Source organism: Centroberyx affinis, unplaced genomic scaffold (genome assembly GCF_046629955.1).
Source record: "Centroberyx affinis isolate AG114_WGS23_722 - 3 ecotype Tasmania unplaced genomic scaffold, CSIRO-AGI_Caff_v1 ptg000432l_1, whole genome shotgun sequence".
Lineage (NCBI taxonomy): Eukaryota > Metazoa > Chordata > Actinopteri > Beryciformes > Berycidae > Centroberyx > Centroberyx affinis.
The window spans coordinates 128,845-145,000 of NW_027279096.1; the positions used below are offsets into that span (position 1 = coordinate 128,845).

A 16,156-nucleotide genomic window follows, 5' to 3' on the forward strand; every position below is an offset into this window, starting at 1 on the left:
ATGCACATCCGATGTGTATATCACTCAAAGCAATTCTGTATGAAAGAGGGCAGAACACAACAAATATCATACCGGTGGTGTAGGCGACATACAAACATCCTTTAACACTCACTTGGAAAGTTTTTGTCAGGTCATAAATGAAGGGCCTGTACAGAAAGAGTTGAATACAATTAAGTAGAGTGGACAGTGGACAGTCTCTTGTCCCTCTCATAGTTCATCGATGGAAGAGCCATCGATGGACACAGTTTTTGTATCAGTAGCTCTGGCGTTTCAGTCATAGCAGGAGGGAAAATTCAGGGGGACATGGCCGTGCCCAGTTAGATTTTTGAGTGTACAACACATGCACAGTTGCGTATTTAATCCTTTTGGTGTGAAAATCAGTGACCAGACCTTTGAGAACTCTTTCTGTGCGTGTCTGAGATTTAAATCTTCCGAGAATTTGACGGGGCGGTTCTTTAGAGCAGATACCAGCAGGACCGGGGGCTTCACTGGACTACAGCAGACTACAACAGTGAATTCAGGGCTATAATGTGAGCGGGCGTGTCCCGACTCTGTCCACAAAAGCTACAAACTCCTTACTGTTCCAGTAGACTGTAGAATGTCTCTCTCTCTCTCTCTGTCTGTGCTTCAGAACAGGTTCGTCTTGATGGTGGGGTTGGGTTTTCTGTGGAAGGAGGACAGGACGCCAGCGAAGGGCCCGGTCATACTGTCCGCCGGCTGCCAGGCCTTCAGAATCTCCTGAGTCTGGGCGGCAGGCTGGGCCATGGCCGGGTTAGACGGGCCCAGGCTGGACCAGCTGGGAGGCTTCAGCCCTTGGAGAACCGGTGAGCTGGAGGTGTTGGCGTAGCCGCTGTTGGCAGGGGCGGGGCTGGGGCTCAGACTAGCGGGGCTGCCGATGTTGCCGCTGGCCGAGCCGGGCAGGGACGCGGTGCTGTCGGGAGTGGGGCTGCAGGTGGATTCTTTGGATTCGTCGTCGTCCGAGGAAGACCTCGGCTCGCCACCCTTCTTGCCTCCAGAGCTGCTGCTGGTGCTGCTGCCGGTGCTGCCGCCAGAGCTGTTGGCACCCGACTTGGCGTTGGCTGCACGCTCCTGCTTACGGAACTTGGCACGCCTGTTCTGAAACCAGACCTGTTGAACACACACAGACATTAAATGTAGATTTGATTATGGAGACAGCGTGGATGATTTGATTGGACATTTCAACAAGAACCCAGCAAAATAAATTCACTGTACTTATTGCATTCAAAGTTAAATTAATTGCATTCATTAATTAGATGGTAGGTGATTTTATTTCAACAGCAAGGTGCATAAAGAAAAGCAATCAACACAAAATATACTGTAGATTAGAGAAAGCAAATTCAGTAGTTGAATAGATACCTCAATTAATTTCATCCTTAAAAATACACCTAATCCTGTCTGTCCTGTCTGCCATCTTCCTCCCAGAAACCCCCTCTCACCTGGACCCGCGCCTCTGTGAGGTCAATCTTCAGCGCCAGCTCCTCGCGGGTGTAGATGTCGGGGTAGTGCGTCTCTGCGAACACCCGCTCGAGCTCCTTCAGCTGGGAGCTCGTGAAGGTCGTCCTGATGCGCCGCTGCTTCCGCTTCTCGTTCAGACCGGACGGGTCCGAGAAGAACTTGTACGGGACTGCGGGAAAAAATAACGTCGTCAGTTCACTGGTTTAAATAGAAAATATCAATAAGCCAGCTTCAGGCACCAGGAGAACCGGTGTAAATTTAAAATGGCTTTTCTTGAATCACTGTGGCCTCGAGCGGGTTATTGCTTTTTAAAAAACGACTAGGCTAGGGTATTTTAAAAAGGACAATGTTCATGTAATCTTTTACGTTAATTGTTATTTTTTCGCCAAGCAATGTAGACTATTTCTTAACCTAGTTAAACAACGTGGTTTCTAAACGCAGTGGTATGAAAGTGATTTTCGATTAGTATTAATATTTAAATTCACAATTCACAGCTCCTATTTCACACAGTGACTCAGCAAATCAGAACCGAGGACCGACCTACGTTAACTTGATGGACATTAACATTTTGAAACAAATACCTAACATTATAAGATTATATTATACATTATATTATAATATTATAACAAGTTGTTAGAAAGGCACAAGCTATATTAAGAGTAGGCCCAATACATTTTGTTAGTGACCTGGAATCTATCCCAAAAAATTAGCAATAGTGCTATTATATAGTGCAATAGGCTATTTGTTTCATTTAAAATGTATGCAAAAAGATTTTGTCCCTTTTATAATATAATTTTGAATGAAACCCCCGAGGCTCTTTGCACTGTTGGCAGCCTATTATATGTTGGATAAAAAGAGGAATATAGGCTGTGTAAATTTACAAATAAAGACCTAAGACAATTTAATTAGGCTTCTTTGGCTATTTGAGGCATTTGAAAAAATAATGTTTTAGAATAAACGTGAGCATGTTAAATAGCATATAATTCAACGGCAATGCACGTAGGCCTAGTCTCTATAAACAGAAACCAATTTCATTTGAATGATGATAACTGATACAAAATTATTTTAAAATTAAATTAGGTATTGACTATAGGTTTAGTTTATACTACAGCCAGACAAACATCCATAAAGCATTTTAGAGCGTGCAAAGCCTCTCAAAACCCACAGAAAATGAGTTGATGAAGGATAGTTTTTCACTGTTGAAAAAGAAAAGTAAAACAAAACAAACAAAAATAATAAAATTAGGCTAGTCTAAGCAGATAGTGAGCAAAAGGCAGCATGAAGCCTAACATGCAATATGTTTTGTGGCGAATTACTGCCATAACAATCGTTTAGGACACACTTAGCTACAATGAAATAAATGTTTACATTTATTTAAGTTTAAATTTAAATAGGTTGTTTTTTGGCAAAATTGTGAGAGCTTTCATTAGGCTTTAACAACAGTTTGTCTATGAGGTATCACAAGTGTGTGTGTGTGTGTGTGTGTGTGCGTGTGTGTGTGTGTGTGTCTTTTTGAACTTTGATTCCGGCAAACTCAAATGTGCAACTTCTAAACGCATTATTATTATCATTATTATTATTACCTGACTGCCTTCTGATCTATGAAATATTTGTTAGGATGAATATAGTCGCAAATTAATATTCTATAGACATTAGAGTTTTTCAGTAGCCTATCTTTACTAGAAATGCAGATTGCACTAAAATGTAGCATAAATGTTAGCAGCACGGTGATTTAGGCCATGAAATTGTTCATGGCCTTTTCTCTCCTCAGTGACTTTTGCAGTGGTTTCATTCCCATGCACGTGTAGGAATTAAGTCTACTGAACCAAAACCCATGAAACCACAATTACCTTTGAGTATTAGGCCTCAATAAACCAACAGTTAACTCAAAGAGAGATGTTTGATCAATTACAACGAATAATAGACTAACCATTTTAATATTTTGCATTAGGCTACAGATTTTCTATTAATTTTTCCAATTAATGGGATAGACCTACTTTATTGGTCAAGCTAGAGGGAAGGGGATGGAGACGTCGAGATAGACACTTTACCTTCTAAACAATTATAGACTAATTAACAATAACTCTATTTGCTTTTACATACAAAATGAATAAACAGAGATGAGAATAGAATAGATGGATCTGCGTGGTTAAATAGGTTAACTGCCTGTTAATTTAATTGAACACACAGAACAGAACAGAACAGAACAGTTTACCTGTGGAGTAAGGTGTCGGCTGGTGCTCCCGCAGGGCGCCCAGGGTGCAGCTGGCCGTGCTAAGCGGGGTGCAGCCCGGGTTGGAGAACGGCCCGCTGCGGATCGGGTTGTACTGGAAGGAGCTGGCCTGGCTGCAGGAGCTGAAGTCCGCATAGGCCGAGGCTTCCATGGCCGCCATGCAGGAGTCATAGGAGTTCAGGTAGGAGTAATCCATCTTATACATGGAGGTCAGCGAGTGGAACCCCCGGCGTGCAAAAACGAAGTTCTAGCTGAAAACTCAGTCACAATATCTGATGTTGGAGTTTCAATTTTGTTTTCAGTTGCCGTTTATTTTTGTAGGTTAAAAACTGCAGATTGGGTGATGTTCAAAAGAATCAAAGCCGTTGAGAGTTGCTCGAGCTGTCTGTCTCTCGGCTCTCCAGCTCTCTGCTTCTGGTGACACTGTCACGAGGCTCTTTCTCACTTGCTTGGAAAAGAAATCCAGATATTTCCCCCTTTCTCACTAAAGTTTCACTCTCTTATCAGTCGTCTTTTTCATTTCCTTTCCTTCCACGTTTTCTCTCTCTGTCTGTCTGTTCAGCTTCCCTTCCCTGACTGTCGTTCGTCCGCTCGCGCTCCGTTTGACAGCGCACTGTGCAGCTCGCGCAGTGTTTATAATAAACTTGGCAGAGCGCGAGACAATAGCGAGGCGGTGGTCTAGTTTCCATGACAATGCCTCTCGAGTAAAGGGAGGGGAGGGGAGGAGGGTACCGCCAGTGAGCGCGGACACGGACTGCCCCCCTCCCACCGCTCGCACCGCCCACGCGCTTTGGAACATCACCAGCGCGCAGGTGTCAGCTCGTGGTGCGTCCAACAAGGAGTATGATTCACCAACTTAAACCACAAACTATAACGTAAATGTCAGATAAAGCGTATAGAATTTGGCGAAGTTTGGTAGTTCTGGCTAAATGTCTGCCTTTCCTTTAAGCCCATATTAGGCCTTTCAGCGCATGAAACCTCTGAACCCTTAGGTCCATTTTCGGACACACAGCCAAGTGTGGCGCTTTTATGCTTAATGTCTATTATTGTTTTGCTCTCCCCCGACCCGCACAGCAATGACATAATTTCCAGTTTATTCCACAACTATTTGTTGACAAGATAGGCTACTGATTCAAGGCTTTAGGAGCCGAGAAAACACAAGTAGCCTAGACAAACAGCATCAGCAGGCTGCTCACCTATTACTGGTAGCCACAGGCGAATAAGCCTGTCTGATTGCTCGGTAAGCAGACTGACTTTGAACTCCAAAATATCAGTGTATCGTTACACAAAATTAAATGGCATAAAATGCCACCGGCCCATGCATTAGTAAACGCGTTTGAATACTGTGGAGCAACTGCTTATGGCGGGTCCAAATTTGGGGGAAAATGAAAGAAGCACGACGTGTCCGATAACGGATGTCTCACCGGCAATTCTCCGATAATGAACGCATTTTCGAAGAACATTTGTGTGCAAAGACACTGAGGATGTAAACTTCAGTGCGCGGCCAACTTCAGGTGCTGTTTCGGCGAAAGGCTAATGTGTGATCATTTTGTGCAATGAAACTAATAATGTGCTTCAGACGCGATAACTTTTGAGATGATATTCATTTATAATAGTGTTGTCAAAATCTATCCTAATGCACGATTACAAACACAGGTGCAGAAAGCACCAAGGAATGTTCCACAATCGTTCAATATTGTTTGACTCTCCGCAAACGGCTTGTAGAAACAACCACGGTTCAGCCACAGAAGTCTTTATGTGAGGGAAAACCTCCAGATATGACGGTGATTCCTGAGATTAAAAGCTTTGATTTGATTCCGATCAGTTTTACGAAGATGTCACCGGAGTGAGCGTCAGTTTGATGTATGACGAGTGAGGGAATTGGCTGCGGAAAGCACCTCAGACAAGTGAGCAACCACGACAGGCTAACCATAAACGCATTGACGCCTCAGAAATTGGTTTAAGTTTATTGTTCGGTGTCATACAATGTGATAAGTCATATCCCACACGGCCCCCATCACAGACCGGGCTTCAAACCGGCAGTCAGGTAGGTTAGGCTACATAAAGGGAGGCGCGTGCTCCAGCTTCCAAATCTTGGGCTATTTAACGTCACGGCTGCTTGCTGGCTTTCAAGATCGGTTTATGCAATTAAGAGGCTTTTTGTTAGTGGATAAATCCCACCAAATAATATAATCGCAAACCCAAATTATGTTTTACGCGCACGCGAGAAATTGATTAGGTTTGGGTGTGTATGTGCGCGTGCTCAGTGTGCGCTCTTATCTTTCTTTGCTTGACCAGCGGCTGCATGATGATGCTCCTTAATGTCATTAGATATCCCCACCACACACACACACACACACACACACACACACACACACACACTTTGCTGTGCATAGTAAGGCCCGACTCAGTTAAACTATGAATAAGATTTGGTTAAAGTGTTTATTGTCTGGTTGGTGTGAGGTGCGGAACACTAGGCAGGTCGGAATCCGTGCTGTTTTAAGGACCGAGGCCGCGCAGTTTTTCATGACGTACTAGAGGAAGAAGGCTACACATCGCTCATTTGCCCTCTCAGTGATTATCTTCTGTAACCGGTGCTGCGAGCCCGGGGCAAGCAAAGGCCAGACATTAGACCTCTTATACCCTGTAAAGAGCCGTGCTGATGAAGCCCCATCTATTGTTTCATACCAGTAGATTGACGTTTAGGTGTTAAACAATTATACAGAGTGAATTTAGAAAGTGCAAAACGCCACGATGAAGGTAATGGGCTACTTTTCTCGGTTGTGAACACAGTATGTAACTTAGTATCATGTATTTTTTTTCTAATTCTCGCCGTATTCTCATTATGGTTCTAATTCTAATTTGAATTGTAGCTATGAGGTATTGTTCGTGTTAGGGTTCTAATTTGAATTCTGATTCCAGTTCTACTTCTTGTTAACTTCTAATTTTAATTCTGATTCTAGTTCTAGTTATTGCTAGGTTCTAGTTCTAATTTCAATTTTAATTGTAGTTCCAGTTTTTGTTCTACTCATAGTTCAAATTGCAAGTCAAATTCTAAATCTAATTCTAATTCATTGAAATTATTGGCCTGCATGGGAAGAGCTTGGAATATTCCAAATCAGCAACTATAGCCTATCAGATACTTTTTCAACAATGGAGTGATTGTGTGATGTGTCATTTCTGCAAAGATTTTGTGCCTTACTCGGTGGCTACTTCTTTCACGGAGATGTCATCGTTGTCTGCGACCAGCACCTGCCGCCCTGAGATAATGACACCATCAGTCAGAATATGTGGAGAGTACTAGCCTAAGTATTTCTATAAAACTGCCTACCGCGGGCTAGTTCGGTGCAGTTTTGAGGCCCCTGTCTTTACTACAAATGTCACAGCAAAGTCCTTTACGAATATTAGGCTATAGGAATATTATATTGGTCCTATAGGACTTGAAAATACCGTAAAGTAGGCTTCTGTAAACTGACTGGAGTACTAAATTCCTATAGGAATATTATAGTGACCACAGAATATATTTTTAAAAAAAAAGTGCCATACGGTCGCCATAAACTCACTATCCAGTACCACAGACACACTATAAATCCCTATAGTAACATTAGAGGAATATTATGTTGATTTTTCGTTAGGGCTCTCACACCAGCCCAGGACAGCTCACAGGCCGTCTGTTGTGTGACCATGTCCCGTCTGGCGGGTTCAGAGGTGAGTTTACCGAGAAACTTAAACTGTTTCAAAGTTAAACCATCCCGCCCGTTTCTGTCTGTCCCTGCCTCCCAAAAGAGCAGCACAGGAGCGACCCTAGCTCTCCCGCTTTAAGCATTTAAACCTAATCCCTTCAAAGAAGGGACCGGTCTCTCCCAGCCGCTAATCCGCCCTTTAGTGCTCCAGCGCAGGGGGAGACTTCTTCTCCGCGGAGGCTTTAACTTTGGACTTTTACATTCATGGAGCGATTTGACGGAAACAGTAACGGGGATCTTTTACATTCATGACGTCTGAGTCAACAGAGGGGAGCACAATGGGCCCCTAGAGGCTCCTCCAGGCCCCTGAGAGAGGGACCCGACTATAGGGATTATAGGGAATATTCAAACCTTACTTCACTGGACGCACTTAACATAGACTATCCCTTTCTAGTGTTTCTAGCCCGTTATTAATATCGTGACCATAACGGGTCAATTATCACCTCTTTGCTTCAGTGATATTTTCATTGTAACAGCTATAGTAATCCTACAGCCTAATCATTTTAATATCACAGTAAATCAAAGATGTAGGTCCCTATATGAATATTATAGAGAAACGCTATAGATGCCTTTCAATTGAGAAATCAATTAATACGTTTTGTTTGGGGGAGAAGGCTACTCAAACTTGCCTTGTTTAATGACCCTAGTCCATTATTAATATAGGCTATTATGAGTGAGGGAAGCCAGTGTGGATTAAATAACCTAATAATAATTACACTTTTCACTGAAGCAGTATCTTCGCCCTGTTTCCGTCGTGTAATCACAAAATCTCTTGTTTCGACAAAAAAAAGCTGCAGTGTGAGCCACGCGCAGACCCGATTAATTGGCCTTTTGCCTTGTAGTCGGAAAACATCTTATTTCAACCAAAAAGGGGGGCATGATCTGTAGAGAAGGGGGCCTAATTGAATTCCCAACGTTTGGTCCCTCTCTGCTCCCGTCGCCTCCCTGTGACGGTAATTGTTTCCGATGGTCCTCCTCCCGTTAGACACCGGCCGCAGAACAGCCGCCTGTCTGCCGCTGTGTCTGCCGCGCTGTATGCAGAGAGGCCGCGGGATGGTGGATGCAGATTGGCCTAACGAAGCAAGTAGACTACTAGGCTATAGGTGTGTTTGTGCGTGAGGTGGGGTGTGTGTGTGTGTGTGTGTGTGTGTGTGTGTGGAGGGGGGGGGGGCACTATGATAGATGGGCGGACGGGTGGGTGGAGGGATGGATGGATGGATGGTCGGTCTTGATGGAGAGATGGTGAGACGTATGGACAGAGACAAGGTATAAGGGATGAGTAAAGGATGGGACAGCGACAACACAAAGAAAAGCCACGCGGGAGGCCCAACCGGTATCTGTCCCGTGACACGCAGTGGTGGTCTGAACCGCAAGTGAAGCTGTCAATCAAAAGCGAAAAGCGAACAGAGCCTGGCGCATCCATCATGAACTCTCAGAGAGTAACATGTCCCATGTGCTAAAAGCTGCTTCCGCGGCCTCAGACTGAGACAGATATTGACTTACAGTCTCAGGTCCAGAGTGTAACCTTTTTTGTCGCGCATTAAAACACAATCAAAGGGCTGTAGTTCAGCCCACATATAAATACACCAATCAAATTAACACATTTTCCTTTAAATTATTTACTTTATTTGAAGTCAAAACGACAGGCCCGATCATGCAGGTGTTTTCATTGCAGAGCAACATCTTCGCGCACATCTGAGTGTGCAGCTGATGCCACGCGGCTGCTGTCCAGCTGCTGAAACAAAATGAAACCACAGGGACAAAAGGCAAAACAGGTTTCCTGCGGCTCGGAGGTAATATAGACACTGAGTTTACATTTTCCTCAACCGAATTGATCCCCCAATGCAAAGTTGGTTAATTTGATAATTCCATAATCACTTCATTAATGAGCCCATTGCAATGATTTTAACAAAATTCTAATATAATTCTAGTTGCAGCCTAATGACTGAAATAGGCCTAAAATTGGATTAAACATACCTGTTCAACAATGGAGACTAACCGATTAATTCGTACATATTATGCCATTGAAGATCTTGATTATCCTTTTTTTATAGCCTAATTTATTATCTGTAACATAATTTAACATACACTAAATCTGGTGAAATTGAGTAAATGTTCACTATCACTGAAATTGATTTTGTTTGAATGTCCTTGTTATAGCCTATAGCTCGTGTGTCTGTGTTTTCTCATCGAATTTGACCCACTCTTAAAATGCGATTTTGATTTAGACTTTGATTTAGGCCTTGGCGTAGCCAATATTGACTATTTAGGCCTACTGTATAACATTTAAAGCTCTGTGTTCTCACAATGAATATTAGAGAGGTTTGGTTGTCACACACACACACACAGAGAGAGAGAGAGAGAGAGAGAGGGAGAGAGAGAGAGAGAACAACCTCTGTTGAGGTCCTATAGAGACTTATAGGCTAGTTTTGCAGTGATATTTGTATAGGCCTTGTATACTTCTAAAATGTATTGTAGGATTACTATAGTTCTTTTCTCCAGCATTTGCTGCAGCTTGCTCCCCTAATCTCTGTATAATAACTCCTATATTTGGATTGACACTATGTTGAAACAACCAAAGCCAATATGAGCTGCTGCTCATACAGCCGGCTCCCTACCTGTGTCACTAAAATGTGTCGTTTCATCACTCCTCTTAATATATTCTCTTCCTTTAAAAAAAAAAAAAAAAAAAACCCCACTTCCTGCCGTTACAGGCCTGAGTCTGCAGCAGCAGAGCCGGGCGGCTTGGCGGTGTGCATTTGATTTACCCGGTGATGGATGAGAGCCGGTGCGCAGGGGGCCCGGGGCCGGGGGTCCCGTCGGTGCGCCTGTCCCCGCATTTCAATCCCCAATTACCGGAATGTACCGTGACGCTCAGGCTCGAGACGGCGGCCCACGTCTAACCGGGTTAGAGACAGGAGCAACACCACAGCATGTGACTGGTGATGGTGGAGAAATTACATAAACACTTCACTCAGGTAAAAGCACAAAGTGTTGTCCCACATTATTAAACGGTGGGTTTGGTCCTCACTTCTGACTAACCGTGGCTACTGTTCAAGGACTATAGGCGGACAAATATGTAATTATTGATTAAAGATAGCCAAAAACATATTTCACTTTTACATTCTTATTATTATGGTGTGTTGCCACCGTTTTACGAGAGTAATAGGCAAGTCAGTCGAGGCCGTGATTTACATTAGAGACGTTGTTAAAGGCTCAACGTGAAGCGAAGCAGGCTATTTATTGCATAAATATCCAGATGGAGTAGCACGGGGGTAAAAGTCTTTCACTGTAAATTATAATTATTGAAGTAACCAGAGCCCAACGTGTATTCTGACTCCATGTGTCGGAGTTGACTAAAAAGCATAATATTTTCTTGAAGGCGATGATGCGTTTTGCTCAGGGCGATTTATAGCCAAGAGGAACTTGAGGCACAAAATGCATTTAGTGAATCTCACATTGCCAAATGAGACAAAACCGATATATATATATATATATATATAACAAACAAACACAGGGGGTTGATTTAGATTAACTGATATAGATTAACTGATTAACTGTCAAAATTTGCTCTCCTATTCCCTCAAAACGTTAATTTGGAGCGGCAAAACTGGAGTCAGGATTAGCCTCACTACTAACCAAAATAAAAAGGTTTTCATTCATTTATATCAAAAGTCATATAGCATCAGTTCAAGATTATGGAATTCATCACCCAAAATATTATGCGAGGCAACTGTTTCAATGCGGCTATTCATATGCGATGCACATCTCTTCAATGCACTGCCACACCAGACCTATATTATCCTAATGGATAAAGGCATGTTACTTAAAAAAGAAGCTTTTTAGGATAAAAACCAGGTCCCGAGAGAACACAGTACACACACACTCACACACACACCACAGCTGGAGCAGCGAGGGATGGCCGCGCGCAGGAGAGCTTCTCCAAACACACTAATTAGATCTCGAGCTCTGGCCCCGCGCTCTGAAAGCAGCCCAGCGGCGGGGCGCGCGGAGCTGTGGAAAGTTAATTGAATTAAATTCCCTCTAAACTAATTAGACTGCAATCTGCCACGCGAGCTGTCCCTGAGCAAGGTTCGAATTAGGCAGAATGGATTTGTTCCTTTTCTTTAAAAGAAAGGAGGGCAGACTGGTGTGTTTTTGGTGGGGTCCTTTATTTGTCTTTTATGCTAATTCTCCCAGGGGACTGTCACGTGCTCGCCTTGCGGTAGCCGGACGGGTTTGGCAGTAGCTCGCGGCTGGAGAACATCCGGTGTGCACCTCGGTCCATCCCACCCACAACACTGCCATGATGCCATCACAATCCGCGAGCATCACAGCCGCCATTACTCCAGGCATGAGCACAAGTGCCAAGAGTCTAATTTTTATGGCCTACCAACATGTGAAGCATTAACACTAGTATGGCAGCAAATGAGTTTAACAAAAATCCAAACCTAAAATAAAAAGAGTTACAGTGTAGGCTGTGATACTTTACAGATCTGTGACTGAGGAGCATCTTCTTAAACTAAGAGCTGAGTGGAACGAGGTAATGGTGGTGTAATCGATCGCACTGTGTCCTGGGGGACCAGAGAGAGAGAGAGAGAGAGAGAGAGGGGAAAGGACAGAGGAGATGAGAGGAGAGGAGAGGGACACAGATGAAAATCCCCCGTTAAGAGCAGGACAGATATGATAATGGGCGAGGCTCTGGTCGTACATCATTCACCACCTCCACCTGGCCGGAGCCTCTGAGCCGCTGCTGCATGGGGCAAGAGCTACAAAACTGATTTGATGAGGGATGTAGAGGAGGACAAACACACCTAAACTCACTTTACCCACCTTTTCATTTGCAGAGCAGAGTTTACCCTCATTTTATAGGCTGAAATAAAGCTTCATATGAAATTCAGAGGTTAGGTATACGAGGATGGGGTCATTTAAGAAAAAAAAAAGCAGAAATTAATGATTTTATTATTTTGTGGTTGCTTGCCATATGTCACCAACTGGAGGTCATAGTTTACTGTTATTAGAAAGGTTATGTATATATATATATATATATATATATATATATATATATATACAGGTATATACTGTATATTATCAGCAAGAGAACACAGTGTGTGAGGTTATATTGTAGGCTACATAGATTTGGGCTCTGTGCCTACACCTTCCATCTCTCTCAGAAGTGTTTTATCCATCTTCTCTCTCTCGCTGTCATTTTTTTCCTCCTCCAACTCTATTCTCCCCATCTTTCTAGTTTCCTGCATGTGTCTCTCTTTCTCTCTCTCTCTCTCCTCCGATGATTGATCTTTTGTTCCCTTCTCCTTCTCTTCCCTCCCTTTCTGCCCCCCCCCCCACACCTTGAACTCTCCTCCATTTGTGTGTGTGTGCGTGTGTGTGAGAGAGAGAGAGAGAGAGAGAGAGAGAGAGAGAGAGAGAGCAAGAGAGAGAGAGGCAGGGAGACAGTACCTGAGGAGGGAAGGAAGGATTGTGTGTGTGTGTGTGTGTGTGAGAGAGATGAGAGGGAGAAACCGTACATGAGAGAGAGGAAGGGAGAGAGAGAGAGAGTGAGACAGAAGGAGGATGGGGGGAGTGAGTGAAAAAATGTAGAGAGAGAGAGAGACAGAGTTGCAGAGATAGACAGAGAGAGGTTAGGAGGATGGAGGGCTAGGTTTCTGTTTCTCCATAATCTAATCAGAGAAATGGCAGCAGTCAGAAATAGCCTGACGGACGGACTAAGAGCCTCTTCTCGTTCTCCTCCTTCTCCTGTCTTCCTCAGGGAGGGTAAACGGATAGACGCGCACACACACACACACACACACACACACACACACACACACACACACACACACACACGCCAGCTAGACTTCCTAAAACCATAAAGTGTAGATGTGTTTGAGGGTTATAAGAGACGGGAAAGGCCTCAAGGTATCATAGCAAAACCTGATCTACTGTCCAGATGTAGCCACTTCAAACTCTCACTTTTAAATGTTTGCTGCCCTGTTGCTCCGCCTCCAGAGCGGCGGTGTAGTTGACGGTGTAGATACACCTTTATCTGCAGGCGTGAAGCATTTATCCCTCTATTAACCACGGATGTAAATAGGATGGTCGAGTCGTAGTATGACCTTTTAGGTATTTAGATGAGTCTTTTCCAGTGCGACGTACAATGAGTGCAACCGCACATTAACCTTAAATTCCACATTGACATTACAAGCAAAGCCAATAGTGCAAGGGTCAGAGGCACAGTGCCATGATGACAATAGGTGCAACAAATACTCCTGTCTCTAAAATGATGATGTATGATAGGGAGGTATGAGGTTAAGAAGAAGAACCTGGGTGAAAAAGTACAAAAGGTTTTTATATTTACTATTACATCACATTGCAGGATTACCACAATTTACTGCATGTTTTGAATTAAATGAATGAATTGCTGAGAAAAAAAATTCTCTTTTTAGTTACCAAAAGGTGCAACTAATGGTCTGGTAACCTTTCATGTGAGATATAGGAGCCTTTTCACTTAGGACACACATCAAACACATCAGCCATGATTAATCAAACACTAGTGCAGACATTGATTATTATATACTGAATGTACAAAATATTAGGGACACCTACTCTTTTCATTAAGTACATGGTGCGGTGAATCCAGGTAAAAGCCATTATCCCTTATTAAATCTCTACCAATCACAAAGGAGATGTAGATAAGATTTTAAGAGACAATTGAGAATATTGGGAAGATGTCCCTAAAATCTTGTACATTCAGTGTGTAAAAGTGTAAAAGACTGAGAGAAAATCCTTGCAATGTCATAAAAATACCACGAATGGGGAAGAAACATGTAAATATATGATTTATACTACTACTAATGCCACTTCCTTTCCATAAATATTCTAGCGGTTGTGAAGCACTTGTGACTGTGTGTGTATAAGTGTGTGAAGTAGGATGAGTGTGTGTGTGTGTGTATGTGTATGTGAGTGTGTTGTGGGGGGTCCAGGCGGGGAACAGTAAGAGTGAATGTGTCTTTTTCCTGCATGCTAATCCCTCCCTACAGGGGAGACATGCCTGTGGTGTGTGTGTGTGTGTGTGTGTGTGAAATGCCCTCTACATTTCTATGGCATTCAGGACTGTCCTGCTGCATTCCCTCCCAACGTTCGACACACACCCCCACACTGACACACACACACACACAAACCGGCATTCCAGGGAAATTCCTCTGTCATGTTGTTTCACGAGGTGGACAAGCGTTTTTGTTGTAGAATTCCCACCCAGGCACAGCTGTCTGTCACACACAGTATTCTCTCTCTCTTTCACACACACACACACACACACACACACACACACATCCATCCATCCACCTCTCCATCCATCTATCAGTCAGTCAGTGTCAGTGCAACACAAACAGAACAAAGAAAGGAGGAATTCCCTTTTTGTTGTGATGACTTTATTTACACGGTGCATGTCGGGATACAAGAATGAAAAATGTCATCCTATTAAGTTTGGCGCCTTGTCAACATGCTGTTCACATCAAACATTTATGATACAAGTACTTAAATATTATTTCTTTATGTCTCTATATTCCTCTTAATGTCAAATGGATTTGCCTGCAAAGACACAAAACAGACTGTGCAGCACCAGAGCACAGTGTCATGACAGAGGCGAGTCTTTAACATTTAACGTGCATCAACAGAAATGATTCACAAGGCAGTGATATTACCCATAATTCAAATGGACTGCTATACATTTTTGCCTGTGTGATTTCTCCACCAACACATTTTTTCACAAAATGAAATGAATAAGCAGGCTGTGTTAATGTGTATTTATAATTTATCAATGTAAGCTCTGCTGGTGAGGTTTTCTCCACAAGACAAACGTGCATTATGGTGAACACATTGATCTCTAATGGCCATAACACACAGGCAACAATCTGAGGCAATGTAAGACAATATTTGGCCATTAAAGCTTTCTTTCCTCGACAGCAAATGGACAAATTCAAAGTGGGAAAGTGGCTATTAGTTATCCACTCTGGCAAAAAATCTTCATCTCTGTATTGAATCACTTGGTGTTTCAGAGATAAAAGCAGTATTACTACTACTAGTTACAATCCTCTCATCAATATCCACATTAAATTTGCTCCATTGGCTATTCTGCATCTCTGCCAAATGTTAACGACTCTATTGCCTCAAGAAATTGCCATGAATCATCACCTCAACTTTGGCTTAATGAATTTCCTACGCAAACAAAGACACTGAGTCTAAATATACATGTAACGTCTTCTGTTATATACATGGTATCTCTCTCTAAATACATTGGCCCTGTTTTCACTGAGTGCAAATTAAATCTATTAGACCACCAGAAGAAACACATTAGATTACTTGACTTGCCTCAACAAAGGCAAAACTGTTACAAGCAATCTGTATAGATATTTTCTGGATCAATAACAGTAACATTGAGACTGGACAGTGAGAACAAAGCAACTAAGTCGATCTATAAGCCTAGAAAGACTATCAATGCAGCAAAGTGCTCCTGCCTTTTCATTTCAACTCACACCATGGCTTCTATCCACTGATGAAGATGAAGATGAGATGAGAGGCTCCATGTTATAGCCTGAAGTCCTGAGTGATAAGCTACTATGAGAACCATACCTGCAAACACATTCCCTTACCCCACTTAATTCATATCTGGACTGATGTGTGTGCATGTGTTGAGATCAGGACT

At 43.0% G+C, this 16,156-nt stretch overlaps 2 protein-coding genes across 4 annotated transcripts in view; both read right to left on the bottom strand.

The window, feature by feature from the left end:
- Positions 1–627: 627 nt before the first annotated feature.
- On the bottom strand, positions 628–3,914 carry phox2a (paired like homeobox 2A). Of its 3 annotated transcripts, none has more exons than XM_071516837.1 (4): positions 3,692–3,914; positions 1,458–1,645; positions 1,070–1,128; positions 628–1,030 (listed from the first exon to the last, which is right to left on the bottom strand). In XM_071516837.1, the coding sequence occupies exons 1-4, from the start codon at positions 3,912–3,914 to the stop codon at positions 628–630; spliced, it is 873 nt and encodes a 290-aa protein (XP_071372938.1). The 3 variants fall into 3 exon arrangements, with proteins under 3 accessions (XP_071372938.1, XP_071372939.1, XP_071372937.1); XM_071516838.1 differs by having other exon boundaries at positions 628–1,010; positions 1,050–1,128; XM_071516836.1 differs by having other exon boundaries at positions 628–1,010; positions 1,050–1,135; positions 1,441–1,645; positions 3,692–3,905.
- Positions 3,915–14,879: 10,965 nt separating this feature from the next.
- Positions 14,880–16,156, bottom strand: part of clpb (ClpB family mitochondrial disaggregase) — a 38,197-nt gene continuing 36,920 nt past the window's right edge. The window contains exon 16 of the mRNA XM_071516827.1: positions 14,880–16,156. This exon is cut by the window's right edge and continues 589 nt beyond it. The gene's annotated coding sequence lies outside the window, so the exon portion shown is untranslated.